The 14748-nt window shown below is 42.6% G+C and overlaps 1 protein-coding gene across 2 annotated transcripts in view; it reads right to left on the bottom strand.

Annotated features, from left to right (window-relative positions):
* Positions 1-14748, bottom strand: part of pcsk6 (proprotein convertase subtilisin/kexin type 6) — an 85663-nt gene that overhangs the window by 29395 nt on the left and 41520 nt on the right. For both annotated transcript variants that reach the window (XM_029123515.2, XM_029123507.2), the window contains exons 11-12: positions 13452-13569; positions 2136-2324 (exon numbers count right to left, since the gene is read on the bottom strand). In XM_029123515.2, coding sequence (XP_028979348.1) covers positions 2136-2324; positions 13452-13569 — 307 coding nt within the window. The remainder of the gene's footprint in view (positions 1-2135; positions 2325-13451; positions 13570-14748) is intronic.

Raw genomic sequence — 14748 nt, 5'->3', positions numbered from 1 at the left:
GTCAAACCGTTGTTCATATGTACTGTTTATCTACAGCATAGATTACTGAGTTAGAAGAGACACTAAAATCAAATAGGATATCATAATGTCCTGTTGTAACACAGATGCAGCAATATTGTATCCCTCCTATTGTAAATGCATACTAATGTTTTAAATCCTTGTGAACTGAATTATTTATAGATTATTGGTGATATTTGTTATATTCTGACTAGCACTGGTAATTAATCAGTTACATCTAAAAAATATATATAATGTTTCCTGCAAAAGGATTAAATTTGAGGTCATATGTAATGCAAATAAGCCCAAAAAAACCCCACAGCACTTATTTGAATATACAGTGCATTCGTAAATGATTCAGACCCTTTCACTTTTTACACATTTTGTTATGTTACAACCTCATTCAAAAATGTATTACATTTATTATTTCCCATCTACCATACATATAATATCCCATAATCTCAAGTAAAAACATGTGTCCAGTTTACTGAAAATAGAGAACTGATCTCATGTATCAAGTATTCAGACCCTTTGCTAAAAGACACTCAAAATAAAGTTCAAATTAAGCTGTTTCTCCACAGCTTAATTGGAAATTCTTTCGGAAAGCACACACCTGTTTGTAGAAGATCTCACAGTTGACAGTGCATGTCAGAGTAAAAACCAAGCCATGAGATTGAAGGGATTGTCCGTAGAGCTCTGAAAAGAATTGTATCAAGGCACAAATCTGGGGAGGAGTACCAAAAAAATCTGCAGCTTCAAAGATCCAAAAGAACATAGCGGGGTTCCATCATTCTTAAATGGAAGCAGTTTGAACCACTCATTTCCTTCCAAGAGCTGGTTACCCGGCCCAACTGAGATATCAGAGCCCTATCTGAGTGACCATTGGGTTCTCGGTCACCTCCCTGACCAACACTCTTCTCCCCCTATTGACCAATGGAAACAGGATGCACCTCAGCTTGAAGTCATAGCAAAGGGTCTAAACACTTATGTAAATATGATATTTCTGTTTATAACTTTGCCCAAAAACCTAGAAACCTGTTTTTGCTTGATCATTATGGGGTATGGTGTGTTGGTTGAAGAAAAGTCAATATAATCCATTTTGATTGATTTTGAAGCTGTAAATGTGGAAAAAGTTGGGGTCTGAATACTTTCCGAAAGCACTGTATCTAATATGAAACAAAGCGTTTTAAGGTTTACATACCTCCACAATGCAAACATGCATTTACTGAACACAGTCCCATGACTGTTTGACCATTAGAGGCTGAGCAATATTTTAGGATGGAAGAATTTACTAAAAAAGTAAAAACCAAAACAGAAAATAATTATCCAAATGATGTGAGACTATGTCGGGAACCACAAGGAACTAAACAAACGGACTATAACAGCATAGAGCTATGGGGAGGGTGTCTGTGTGTGTGTGTTGGTGCACACGGCCAATGAAATAAAAGGAGACTGCCCGCTTAGTCTCTCCCTTACTACCACATGTGATGTCAGACTGTGATTTCCCCAGACATAAAATACACCAAAAGATCCATCTATTCCACACTCAGAAAGATACTCTGTTCATCTAGTTGTTTTTATTCATGAGGATATGAGAATAACAATCCCCCTGTCCCCTGTGTGTGTGTGTGTGTGTGTGTGTGTGTGTGTGTGTGTGTGTGTGTGTGGGTGGGTGGGTGGTGTGTGTGTGTGTGTGTTTGTGTGTGTGAGACATCTATAAACAGCACTGAGAGAATACCAAACAAAAAGGATCAGAGGCCTGAGAGAGAACGAAGAAAAAGAATGCAAGGGAGAAAGAGACAGAGAGAAAGAATGAGAGACAATGGAGCAGAGATGGGAGAACAAACCCATCAAACTTAGTGAGTGATGGGAAAACTGCTTGACTCTGACTAGGATTTGAGTGGAGAGATCAGTGCGTCCTTCAGACTGCAATTCTGGCCCCAGGGTGTGTGTGTGTGTGTGTACGTGTATGTGTGTGTGTGTCTGTGACGGGTGTAATTCAGAATCACTCTGTCATGAGGGGTTTAGCCCCACCTTAGACTGTGTCAATCTCAACCAGGATGCAGTTCCCTTTAAATGTTGAAGTTTTGTATCACTCGTTCCATGTCTGTGTAGGTGTGGCTGGACGCACGGCTCACCTCTTGGCCAGTAGCTGAGAACGGGTCCCTGAGGGGGATATGAGGTTGACCTCCAGGTCTCCCCGCCGTGGGTGGGCAATCAATACCCGCACCACCACATGTTCCAGGTAGCCCACATGCTGGTCGGTCCGCTCAGCACAGCCTGTGCTACTGATGGTGCTGTTCAGGGTCTGGTCCGGACGGATGTACCTGGCCAGAAGAGAACGATCGTTAACTAGCTGTCTGGTCCGGTCTGTTGGGCATTTACTGCTGCAGTCCATTACACACAAATGGAGGTGTGGCATTTTTTCAAGTCCGACCAACTGCTCTGTGATGTGTTGTCTTTCCCTCTTTCCTTGACATTTGTTTTCTTTTTGTCAGTATTTCGCTGTCTGTTTGAACGCCCAGGAGTCAAATGTTTTACCCCAGGGACAGCACGACATCATCAGATCTGATATACCCATGGGTTTGAGCTTGAGATTTTTACTGCCTCTTGTGGAATATTTATGTATTATATTGCATAGGTGTGGAAATCTGTGTTTGATCAGAGTAATAGGTACCGAAAAAGACAAAAGTCACAGGAATGTCTGCAGTAACCTAGACGTTTGATTTATACATTAAAGCACTGGCTTTGTTGTATACATTTGGGCAAAGACACATCATTAGACCTGACCATTAGTTGAAGAACCAACCACCATTAATGCGATTACACCAAAACATCCTATGCAAAAGTGGAAAAATAACAGCATTGTCCAACAAATATTCACAATCAGGTACATAAGGGTTCATCAGAGAAGCAATTGTAAACACTTAATAACTGAAAGAAAATATTGGCTCACTATTTGGCCGGAATTGACCAGCTATCACACTATTTTGAGCAATTTGCTATAATGGTTTATAAATGGTGTATAATTAATTAACAAATGCTTAAATAACCATTAATAGCATAATTATAAAGCTTTTATAAAGCCTTTACAGATGGTACCTCACTATAATGTGGAATCCTGACTCCCTAATCATTCCTACTTGTAAGCAAATCGTTTGTATGACTTTTGGAGAGGATTAGGTGAATCATGTCGCCCATATCCTTGTCTCAAATAATTAAAAGAATAGATGACATGGCTGATGATATTTAGGAGGTCATGCAGGAGATCTGTGGGAGGTTTGACTAGAAGTAAGATAAATGACCATTTAAGTTGCCAGGGTTGCTGATGATAATAAACCTTGCCACTGATGAGTGAAACTCTGGCTCTACAATCCAGCCAAATGACATTTGTCTTGCCCCTTTGGTTATGTCATAAAACGTTCCAAAAGGAACAATTTTAAAAATGTGTTTTTATTTATCAACTTGCTTGAATGCCAAATTGCATGAATAACATTTTTCAATTTGAGCTTGAATTAATTTATGCTCTGAATATTTCTCAAAAGAATGTGGCACTGAAAGGCATACAGCCGCATCATTTCTTGTCTTTGCCTTTCCGATGTATAATTTAATTAAGAAACAAGATCTTAACAACCCCTGTTGGGTGCAAACCCACAGCATTGGTTAGGACTTGTTCCAATGTAATTGAATTCACTTAGGTTATAAATATGTTTTTTTTATCACTAGCACTTTGGTTAGATATATTTTAAATTGGAAATTAATTATTTAAATAAACGGATACATTTTTAATCTTGTTGCCTTCCTCTGTGCTAGGTATAGCACTTTCCCTTGCAATGGAATGCATATTATCTGAAAAGCAATTCTTTTTTTTAAAAGCCATTTCTCTGTATCTCTTTCAGAATAGTTTTGGATTCAGCTGTTGTATATGATCAAGCAAAGAAACATACATAAAGTGGCAAATGTAATTACAATAAAGAAATGCAGTTGGTTTTGGACCTCCACCAAATTGCTTACTGAAAGAACTTGCTCTACCTTATCTACCCAGTTAAACCTGCTGACGTCAATCCCTGTTTTCAGCTGTGCACACAAGGATTTTGGATGTATTTTTAAAGGTGACATACAGATCTGGATCATAACAGTTTTTTCACTTTGAGACATATTCCAGTTAACCATTTTCTTTGTAGTTCAGGAGTAACTTGATCATGTGACCCAGTTGAAAACCTTTTTGTCAAAACGATAAGGCAGTTCCATAATAAAATCCTTCCAATCCTGTCTTACTAGGTTCTAGGTTCCCCAGTCATGTAGGACAAACATGAACTATAAAGCTAAGAATATGTACAATAGTCAGTGCTCAATAGAATTTGGATTAAACCGACTCCAAGCCTCAACTGTACCTGTGGAATCCGTTAAGAACATTAAACCCTCCCCCTGAGAGTTACAGAGGTTTATTGGCAGATCTTTGATACTGTGAAATTTCCAGTCGCAGCCAAATGTATTGATAAAAAAAGAACCTGTAAAACAAATGTCCAGATAAAGGACACAATGCCCTAAAATATGCATAGATGAATAAAGGTATATGCCAGGTGTGTACACTGATAATGGTTGAATCAGAACAATTTTTTGTATTACTTCTATCATGTGTTAGAAAATGCTTTAACATCTGCGCATCTGTTGTTTTTCTCCAGGTTTTGGACAGTGTGCAGGAATTTATCCACTCTTTCATCTTGTTCTGTGAAACTAAGCACCTGTGACTCCGTTTGGGTGGTATGCGTTATGGGCAATTGGTGGGACATATTTATTTGAAATAGATAGCATACACTGCACAATATATACTTATCTTGCTATCCAATCTCTTCATGTCATAATGTGGCATTGTTTCATCGTAACAACTCCTCTTACGCATAACTAACCAAGCCAAGTTTCCTCTTACGCATAACTAACCAAGCCAAGTTTCCTCTTACGCATAACTAACCAAGCCAAGTTTCCTCTTACGCATAACTAACCAAGCCAAGTTTCCTCTAATGTACAACTAACCAAGCCAAGTTTCCTCTAATGTACAACTAACCAAGCCAAGTTTCCTCTAATGTACAACTAACCAAGCCAAGTATCCTCTAATGTACAACTAACCAAGCCAAGTTTCCTCTAATGTACAACTAACCAAGCCAAGTTTCCTCTAATGTACAACTAACCAAGCCAAGTTTCCTCTAATGTACAACTAACCAAGCCAAGTATCCTCTAATGTACAACTAACCAAGCCAAGTTTCCTCTAATGTACAACTAACCAAGCCAAGTATCCTCTAATGTACAACTAACCAAGCCAAGTTTCCTCTAATGTACAACTAACCAAGCCAAGTTTCCTCAAATGTACAACTAACCAAGCCAAGTATCCTCTAATGTACAACTAACCAAGCTGTTTTACGTTGTTATACGTGTCAACCACAAAAGGTGGAATTTGAACCAGAAAAGTATTGTGACCCGATGTAATTACTAAGAGAACAGTGAACATTCCGCTTTGTTATATATTCACATGGGTATGTATTACATAAGGAACAGTTCTAGTAGGATCACATATTTGTTGACATTTCAAGCTGCTAGTAGATGAAATGCTGGTCAATAGTGTAGGATTATCCACAACACATTATTCTAACAACAACACGATTCAGTTAAATAACTATACAACTGTAGCTCAGGTCTCAATCATTTCAGACTTGTAGTCACACAAACTCACTGAACTCACCAGGCAAGGTGTGATATGTGAGCAGTGGAAACGTTGGGTTATAATTCTGACATGTGCAGTGTTACCCAGCACCCTGAAACCCCCAGCTGCCTCTGAAGCTGACCAGGGTCTGAGCTGGTCAGTCTCTCAGTGGGACAACACATGGTGTCAGAGGGCCAGTGTGGGGCAATCGTCCCATTGGTCTGAATACCAAATCCAGTGCCCCAAGGCCATAAAGGGGGCGATGCGTGGATTCCTGTTTGTCAGATGGGACGTCCCGTTACACAAACCCATTGCAATCTCTGTTCGTAATAATGTACAGTAAGCCTCTCGGGATAAGAGCATTAGCTAAGCGTGACTGAAATGTAAGTGTAGCCACAGAGAGAAACAGAGTCATTGTCCACACTTCTTACTGATATTATCCTACTATCGCCAACTTTGCTGATAACATATCTTTGCACAGGAAAAAATGAACTCAACTCGTATTATGACTGTGGTTACGTGGTTATCTCATCTGGCTGTCTTAAGATGAACAAACTAACTGTAATTTGCTCCGGATAAGAGTGTCTGCTAAATAACTAAATGTGTAATGTAAAATTTAAAGCCATTAAATCACAGTTGATGGTTTATGACCCACAGATGGAAAGTCATTTGAATCACATTTGGACGACAGAACTACGTCCCAGTCCAAAACATGTGTAGTCCCCTCATACACACACCAGACTGGCTCATCTGAGTTCTCTCTCTCATGCACACTCTGACTGGATATTTTCATCACTCAGCATAGCTAATCAATTCACTTGATTATAGTCTGTCTGTGTGTGTGTGTGTGTGTGTGTGTGTGTGTTTGAATAAGAGGAGTATTTGACAGTAAGCTGAAATTGAGTGGGAGAGTGTGTTTGCACGTCTGTAACTTTGTGTGACGTGTCATACTGAAGGACAGATGGTCACGATCGATGATCCCCGGACAGAGTCATGTTGCAAAATAAAATGCACTGTGTCCTTAATGACACCTTGACCCATACAGTGCACTACTTTTGCCCTTCGGCCCCCGGTAAAAAAAAACATGAGTTCAGATTGGGATGTCAGATTAAAATCAGAGCGCGTTATCTACTTGGCGTGTATAACGTAGGATCAGCCAACCAGGCGCACATCCATCATTTATTCCCCAGACCGGGCTTGATTTACTTGCCTAAGATTTGAAGGAAAAGCAGGTTCACATTTTCAGTTCACCTGATAGAACCAGCAAAAGGCCAGAGCCAAAGGTTCTACTATCACCTAAGTGCCACAGCAGAAGAAATGTGTCACTGAAAACAGTGACTCTGTCCAAATGTCAAGCAATATCCTCTAAAGCAGAGCTACTTTCTGCCATGGATTTGCAAAGATTTTAAGTAGGCTAACTGGAGAAACAGTTTCCTGAGATATATTTTTGTGGTTTGACTGAAAAATAGATTTTCTGGTAGCACTACCAGAATCAGAATCAGCTTTATTCGCCAGGTATGTGTACACATATGAGGAATTAGACTCTGGATTGCACAGGCTCATGATGTGCTTACTCATAAAAAAACTTAACAAAGGACACTCAACAAGAGTCACCGACTGCAATATACAGTACACATAAATACACATAATAAACCAAAACAATAACATAGTAAGACTGATGATACAATAGTGCAATGAGCAGGGAATAAAGTGTGCGGGAAAAAAATATTTTTCTACAGGTATTATTATTTACATAATGACGGTTGATGTAATCTATATACACTCACCTAAAGGATTATTAGGAACACCATACTAATACTGTGTTTGACCCCCTTTCACCTTCAGAACTGCCTTAATTCTATGTGGCATTGATTCAACAAGGTGCTGAAAGCATTCTTTAGAAATGTTGGCCCATATTGATAGGATAGCATCTTGCAGTTGATGGAGATTTGTGGGATGCACATCCAGGGCACGAAGCTCCCGTTCCACCACATCCCAAAGATGCTCTATTGGGTTGAGATCTGGTGACTGTGGGGGCCATTTCAGTACAGTGAACTCATTGTCATGTTCAAGAAACCAATTTGAAATGATTCGAGCTTTGTGACATGGTGCATTATCCTGCTGGAAGTAGCCATCAGAGGATGGGTACATGGTGGTCATAAAGGGATGGGCATGGTCAGAAACAATGCTCAGGTAGGCCGTGGCATTTAAACAATGCCCAGTTGGCACTAAGGGGCCTAAAGTGTGCCAAGGAAACATCCCCCACACCATTACACCACCACCACCAGCCTGCACAGTGGTAACAAGGCATGATGGATCCATGTTCTCATTCTGTTTACGCCAAATTCTGACTCTACCATCTGAATGTCTCAACAGAAATTGAGACTCATCAGACCAGGCAACATTCTTCCAGTCTTCAACTGTCCAATTTTGGTGACCTCATGCAAATTGTAGCCTCTTTTTCCTATTTGTAGTGGAGATGAGTGGTACCTGGTGGGGTCTTCAGCTGTTGTAGCCCATCCGCCTCAAGGTTGTGTGTGTTGTGGCTTCACAAATGCTTTGCTGCATACCTCGGTTGTAACGAGTGGTTATTTCAGTCAAAGTTGCTCTTCTATAGGCTTGAATCAGTCGGCCCATTCTCCTCTGACCTCTAGCATCAACAAGGCATTTTCGCCCACAGGACTGCCGCATACTGGATGTTTTTCCCTTTTCACACCATTCTTTGTAAACCCTAGAAATGGTTGTGCGTGAAAATCCCAGTAACTGAGCAGATTGTGAATTACTCAGACCGGCCCGTCTGGCACCAACAACTATGCCACGCTCAAAATTGCTTAAATCACCTTTCTTTCCCATTCTGACATTCAGTTTAGAGTTCAGGAGATTGTCTTGACCAGAACCACACCCCTAAATGCATTGAAGCAGCTGCCATGTGATTGGTTGAATAGATAATTGCATTAATGAGAAATTGAACAGGTGTTCCTAATAATCCTTATAAAATCCTAGGTGATTTTATATAGTGTAATGGAGCAGAGTGAAAATGATGCTGGAATGAATAAATAAGTACTTTTTGTACAGGTGTAATGTACATGAGGTAGGTGGATATGATAAATACAGTATATATATATATATAGTATGAACAGCACTGAACTACAGGGTGACAAAAAAATAAGTAGTAGACAGGTGGATGTTAGGGTCTGGAAAAAAGTTAGGGTCTGGAACAGGTTGTATCCAGGTTTTGATGGATCTGCAGTGATGTTTCCTACCCTTTTACTGACTGGTTTTGTATAAGTCCTGGATGGAGGGCAGGTTGACACCAATGATCCTTTCTGCAGTTCTGACTGTCCATTGTAGTCTGTTCCTTTCCAGTTTTGTGGCAGATCCAAACCAAACCGTGATGGATGTGCAGAGAACAGACTGGATGATGGCTGTGTAAAAGTGGATCAATAGCTTCATGGACAGGTTAAGCTTCTTAAGCTTAACCTGGAAGTACATCATCTGCTGGGCCTTTTTAACGATGGCGTCTGTGTTGGGCTCCCACTTTAGATCCTGGGAGATAGTGGATCCCAGAAACCTGAAGGATTCCACTAAAGACACCGGGCTGTTGAGAATGGTGATGGGGGGTCAGAGTCGGGGGGCTCCTCCTGAAGTCCAAAGTAATCTCCACAGTTTTGAGTTAAGTTCCAGGTTGTTCTGAACACACCAGAGGACTAGCTGTTCAACCTCCTGTCTGTAGGCAGACTCGCCACCGTAGTGTCATCTGCTATCTTCAGTAGTTTGACAGACGGGTCTCTTGAGGTGCAGTTGTTGGTGTGGAGGGAGAAGAGCAGTGGGGAGAGCACACACCCCTGGGGGGCGCCGGTACTGAATGTTTCAAAGCATTTCATGACCACAGATGTGAAGGCGATAGGTCTGTAGTCATTCAATCCAGGGATGGAGGGTTTTTAGGGGCCTGGGATAATTGGGGAGCGTTTGAAGCAGGAGAGAACTTCACATGGCTCCAGAGATCTGTTAAATATCTGTGTAAAGATGGGGGCCAGTTGTTCGGCACAAACTTTCAGGCAGGATGGTGACACACTGTCTGGGCCAGGGCCTCTGTCTTCTGCCCCTGAAAGAGCTGCCGTACACCCTCTTCACAGATCGTTAGTGCAGGTGGGGGGTCGGTGAGTGGAGGTGACAGGGTAACAGTGGGGGAAGGTGGCTGTTTGAAGATGGTGCTGGAGTGGGGGAGAGGTGTGGCTGGGGGCCGCTCAAACCTACAATAAAAAAACATTCAGCTCGTCAGCCAGGCATTGAGATCCAGCAGTGTGGCGGCATGGTCTCCTGTAGTTGGTGAGTATCTGCAGGCCTTTCCACACTGATGAGGGGTCATTGGCTGTGAAGTTGTTTTCCAGTTTTTCAGCAGAGCTCTTCTTTGCTGCTTTGACTTCCCTTGTCAGTGTGTTTCTGGCCTGATTGTACAGGGTTCTGTCTCCACTTGTTTAGGCCTCCTCATGGACTGACGAAGCTACCAAGCTAGTTAACAATATTATTCAGTCAAATATACTGTAGTTCAGTAGGCTTTGCCCATATTTGTATGATATAGGAAGAACAGACAAGGAATTGATAGGCTACTTAACTCCCAGCAGATGTGAAAGGATTTGCAAAACAGCTAGGACTTATCAGCTATATTTTAATAAAACATATTTCTTTCTGGTGTTTTCAAAATTCTATTTGGTGCCCTTGGCTGCTAGTTGAGAGCAGTGTGTATGAGAGAGAAAATGAGAATTAGTGAGTCAACCTGGACTTTGATTAAGTGCTGTGTGTGACAGAAAGAATGTGTGATTGATAGGAAGCATGTTTTTGGATAGAGAGTATAACATTTGATTAATATTTCCCTGAAAAATCAACAGTAGGCCTTTGGAAATAAACAAATAAAAAGATAGGGCAGTAGGCTATTAATTTCTACAGAACAGTTAAATTCTGTGTGTTTTAATGAGTAGAGGAGTATCAGGGACAGGTGTTTGTGTAACACATGCAGAGAACATAAATGGGAAATAAGAAATGGTAAGAGGAGTCCTGGGGGGCGGGCAGAAGACAATGTTAGGCACTAGGTGTAATGATATGCTGTCAAATCTGTTTGGCCCACCACTGAATTTTTATGTCTGACATGGCCCTCAAGCCTATAATTTCAGTACACCACTGTCCTACCCCTCGAGAGTTACTGTTCTGAATGTTTGCAGCCCAACCCTAGTCTGTCCAAATCTGATTCTAATCATCTGGTAGTTGATGAGCTGAATTTGGTTAGTTATGACTTGAGTTTAAGTAAAAACTACGGGAAGTTAGCTTTCTAGAAACAGGCCCACCTAAGCTTCCAACTGGATTATTTCATTCCCTCTCACATACAGTATATAGGTAATAAAATGTATCCAATCACTAATGTAGGTCGCTTTGGATAAGAGAATCTGCTAAATGAATGAAATCTCGGTAGGTAGCTCTCCAGGAACATGGAAAGACAGCCCAGCTCCAGAGCCTATAAGCACAAGTATATCTGGAAGAATGTCACAGGCATAAATGCATGAAAACACAGACTCACTCACACATAAGCCATCCTTCTGTCTGATCCTTGTGCATCTCCACATCTGTAGGAATGATGAGAAACCATTGTCTGTTCAAACGGAACAGCAGCTCCACGGCTGAAAGGGTTGTGAGAGCCAAACCACCCTGCCACACACAACCCATCAAGCACCCTGTCACACACAACCCAGCAATCACCCTGTCACACACAACCCAGCAATCACCCTGTCACACACAACCCAGCAACCACCCTGTCACACACAACCCAGCAACCACCCTGTCACACACAACCCAGCAACCACCCTGTCACACACAACCCAGCAACCAGCCTGTCACACATAACCCAGCAACCAGCCTGTCACACACAACCCAGCAACCACCCTGTCACACACAACCCAGCAACCACCCTGTCACACACAACCCAGCAACCACCCTGTCACACACAACCCAGCAACCACCCTGTCACACACAACCCAGCAACCACCCTGTCACACACAACCCAGCAACCAGCCTGTCACACATAACCCAGCAACCAGCCTGTCACACACAACCCAGCAACCACCCTGTCACACACAACCCAGCAACCACCCTGTCACACACAACCCAGCAACCAGCCTGTCACACATAACCCAGCAACCAGCCTGTCACACACAACCCAGCAACCAGCCTGTCACACACAACCCAGCAACCAGCCTGTCACACACAACCCAGCAACCAGCCTTTCACACACAACCCAGCAACCACCCTGTCACACACAACCCAACAACCACCTTGTCACACACAACCCAGCAACCAGCCTGTCACACACAACCCAGCAACCACCCTGTCACACATAACCCAGCAACCACCCTGTCACACATAACCCAGCAACCAGCCTTTCACACACAACCCAGCAACCAGCCTGTCACACACAACCCAGCAACCAGCCTTTCACACACAACCCAGCAACCACCCTGTCACACACAACCCAGCAACCAGGCTGTCACACACAACCCAACAACTCCCCTGTCACCCGGAAAATGTGTCTAGCTAACACAACTCAGCTTGGTCCATTGTAAACCTTGGCAGAGACTGAGCAATTCCTATGATAAGGGGATGGAAAGAAACACAATGTTTGACATCTCCCCCCCTTATTCAGCATTTCTGGCAACGTAAAAACCAATGGTCTTTGAAATAACAAATAAACTGAAACATTAAATGCAAAGTGGCACCCTTTCTGTGCATGACTAACGTCTGAGTGGGTTTTTGGCTGGGTGGGGTGCCAGTTTTCAGTTCTCTGTGTGGTTTGGAATGGAGTTACATCTTTATAGCGTTACATAAACAAACAGACGCCATTTTGTTTCTCTCAAGTCAAGTGCAATGGTGACCACACAGTCACTGACCCACAACGGATGCAGTTATCTCCTGTCAGAGAAGTTTTCTCGGAAACAGAAAGCCAGAAACGAGAAACGTCACAGGACAGGCCCCTTTACTCACACCAACGTGAAGTGATTGTAATGTACATCACCAAATCTTTGGGAATAGGGCTTATGAGCAGTGTACTACGCAGGCAATAGGAAGACACCGGACACATTCCAGGACAAACAAGTCAACAAGAGAGAAAACAGGAGATGAACACTTTCTGAAAACTCTTTGATGCATTTTTGCAACACTAGAACCTGAATCCTGTCTGGTTAACGGATGGTTCCCATCTAAACGGTTATGATCTCAAAGAAAAAAGCTTAGGAAATCTCTTTAAACGCAGAGATGTTATGCTCCTTCAACCTCTTTGAAAAATCCGACAGGCTTGTCTTAAAAAGTTATAAGCACATCATGATTAGCCAAGCTCCAATTACTGACAATAGCCTCTTGATGAAAATAAATGTCTCTACAAACCGTTATCCTCAGATCCTAATTTTCTGCTATCAGAATGAGCATTTATTACAACCACATCTACTTGTGTGTGGGTCTGTGTTTTTGTTTGTCTGTCGATGTCGAATCGCATGAGCTCAACATTTTCAATTTGATTAGAGTTTTCACCTAAACAAATATACCCCACATTCTCCTGAATTTATACATTGACTGCACAACTGAATTAGCGTTCTCCCAATGTTTCAGAAACCCCTTTAATCGCCGGGTCACTGTACATGCTCAGAGTTGTACTGTGTAGCGGGAAACCCATGGAGGGACAAAGTGAAACCCACATCAAGTAGAGCCAGCTGACCTGGTGCGTCGCTCTGACATCCTAGAACACGTGTGTTGTGCAGGGACATTCCTCCACTTCTTAGCCTCCACCACCATACCGTCAGCATCCACCAGCCCAAACCCATACAGGTGGCTCACTACGAGGGAGGGAAAAAGAGGGATGGATTGGAATAATTTCATAATAGCTGATTATGGATTTATGAGAACAGAAAACACTTCACACACAGCTCTCCAGGTGAAGTGATGAGGGGTTTCCATACACTAAGCTTCTGTGCGCGCGCGCACACACGCACGCACGCACGCACGCACGCGGAGGCACTGTATGTGGGGAGAAGTTAGGATGATTCTATCTATTGGGCCTGTGACTGACAATGGCCCAAAAAAATTTGGTAAAAAAAGTCAACATTCAATTATTTAACCTATCTGCCTATCCTATTTTCTTTTTCTTGTTTTTGGCAAAAAGTAAACATCCAGAGAGCCACTGCATTGCACATTGTGCACCCCCCCCCCCCCCCCAAACACATGAAATGGTTCAGTCCTGTCCCCAAACCAGGCGTGAACGGTACTTGCTAGCGCTGAATTGCGCGTGAGGAGTTTGTGTGGATGATCAATGATGTCTCAGCTTACTAAAGAAAAATCTGGTTTCCTAAAATGAAAAGAAAGACTGGAGAGAGAAAAAGGTGACAGTATGTTACCCAGTCTTTCAATAAGGAACGTGGGTGTAGTCCGTGAGTGGTGGAAATGAGCTGGTGAGCTTAGTCCATAGTGAAATAGGCTACTTTTGTTCGGCTAACATTAGTTACTTAAAATCTGAACTGAAAATTCTGCGCATTGACATTTCGTTCCTCTTTTAGTCCACATTTAATCAATGCAGGCAAACCTTTAGCAAGCTATTGATACGAAAGCAGTTGTCCCTGCCTGTCCCTGCCTGGTGCCAGGCCCAACAGATGAAGCTAAAGGCTCAGCAGCCCTGTCTGTCCATCCCCATACCCCTGAACCAGCCCTCCTCCCTGTCTGCCCATCCCTGTACCCCTGAACCAGCCCTACTCCCTGTCTGTCCATTCCCATACCCTTGAACCAGCCCTACTCCCTGTCTGTCCATCCCTGTACCCCTGAACCAGCCCTCCTCCCTGTCTGTCCTTCCCCATACCCCTGAACCACCCCTCCTCCCTGTCTGCCCATACCCCTGAACCAGCCCCACTCCAAACTGAAGGAGGTGAGCAGCATTGTGTTGAATGACTTGTCAGTTGGCATAATTGCAGGGGGTCTGTGGGATTTATTTCATTATTATGAAAAAAGGAAAAATTATTAAATCC

Source organism: Esox lucius, chromosome 2 (genome assembly GCF_011004845.1).
Source record: "Esox lucius isolate fEsoLuc1 chromosome 2, fEsoLuc1.pri, whole genome shotgun sequence".
Taxonomy (NCBI): Eukaryota; Metazoa; Chordata; class Actinopteri; order Esociformes; family Esocidae; genus Esox; species Esox lucius.
The sequence above is the reverse complement of the archived record's forward strand: the minus strand, read 5'-3'. Positions and strand labels throughout refer to the sequence as shown.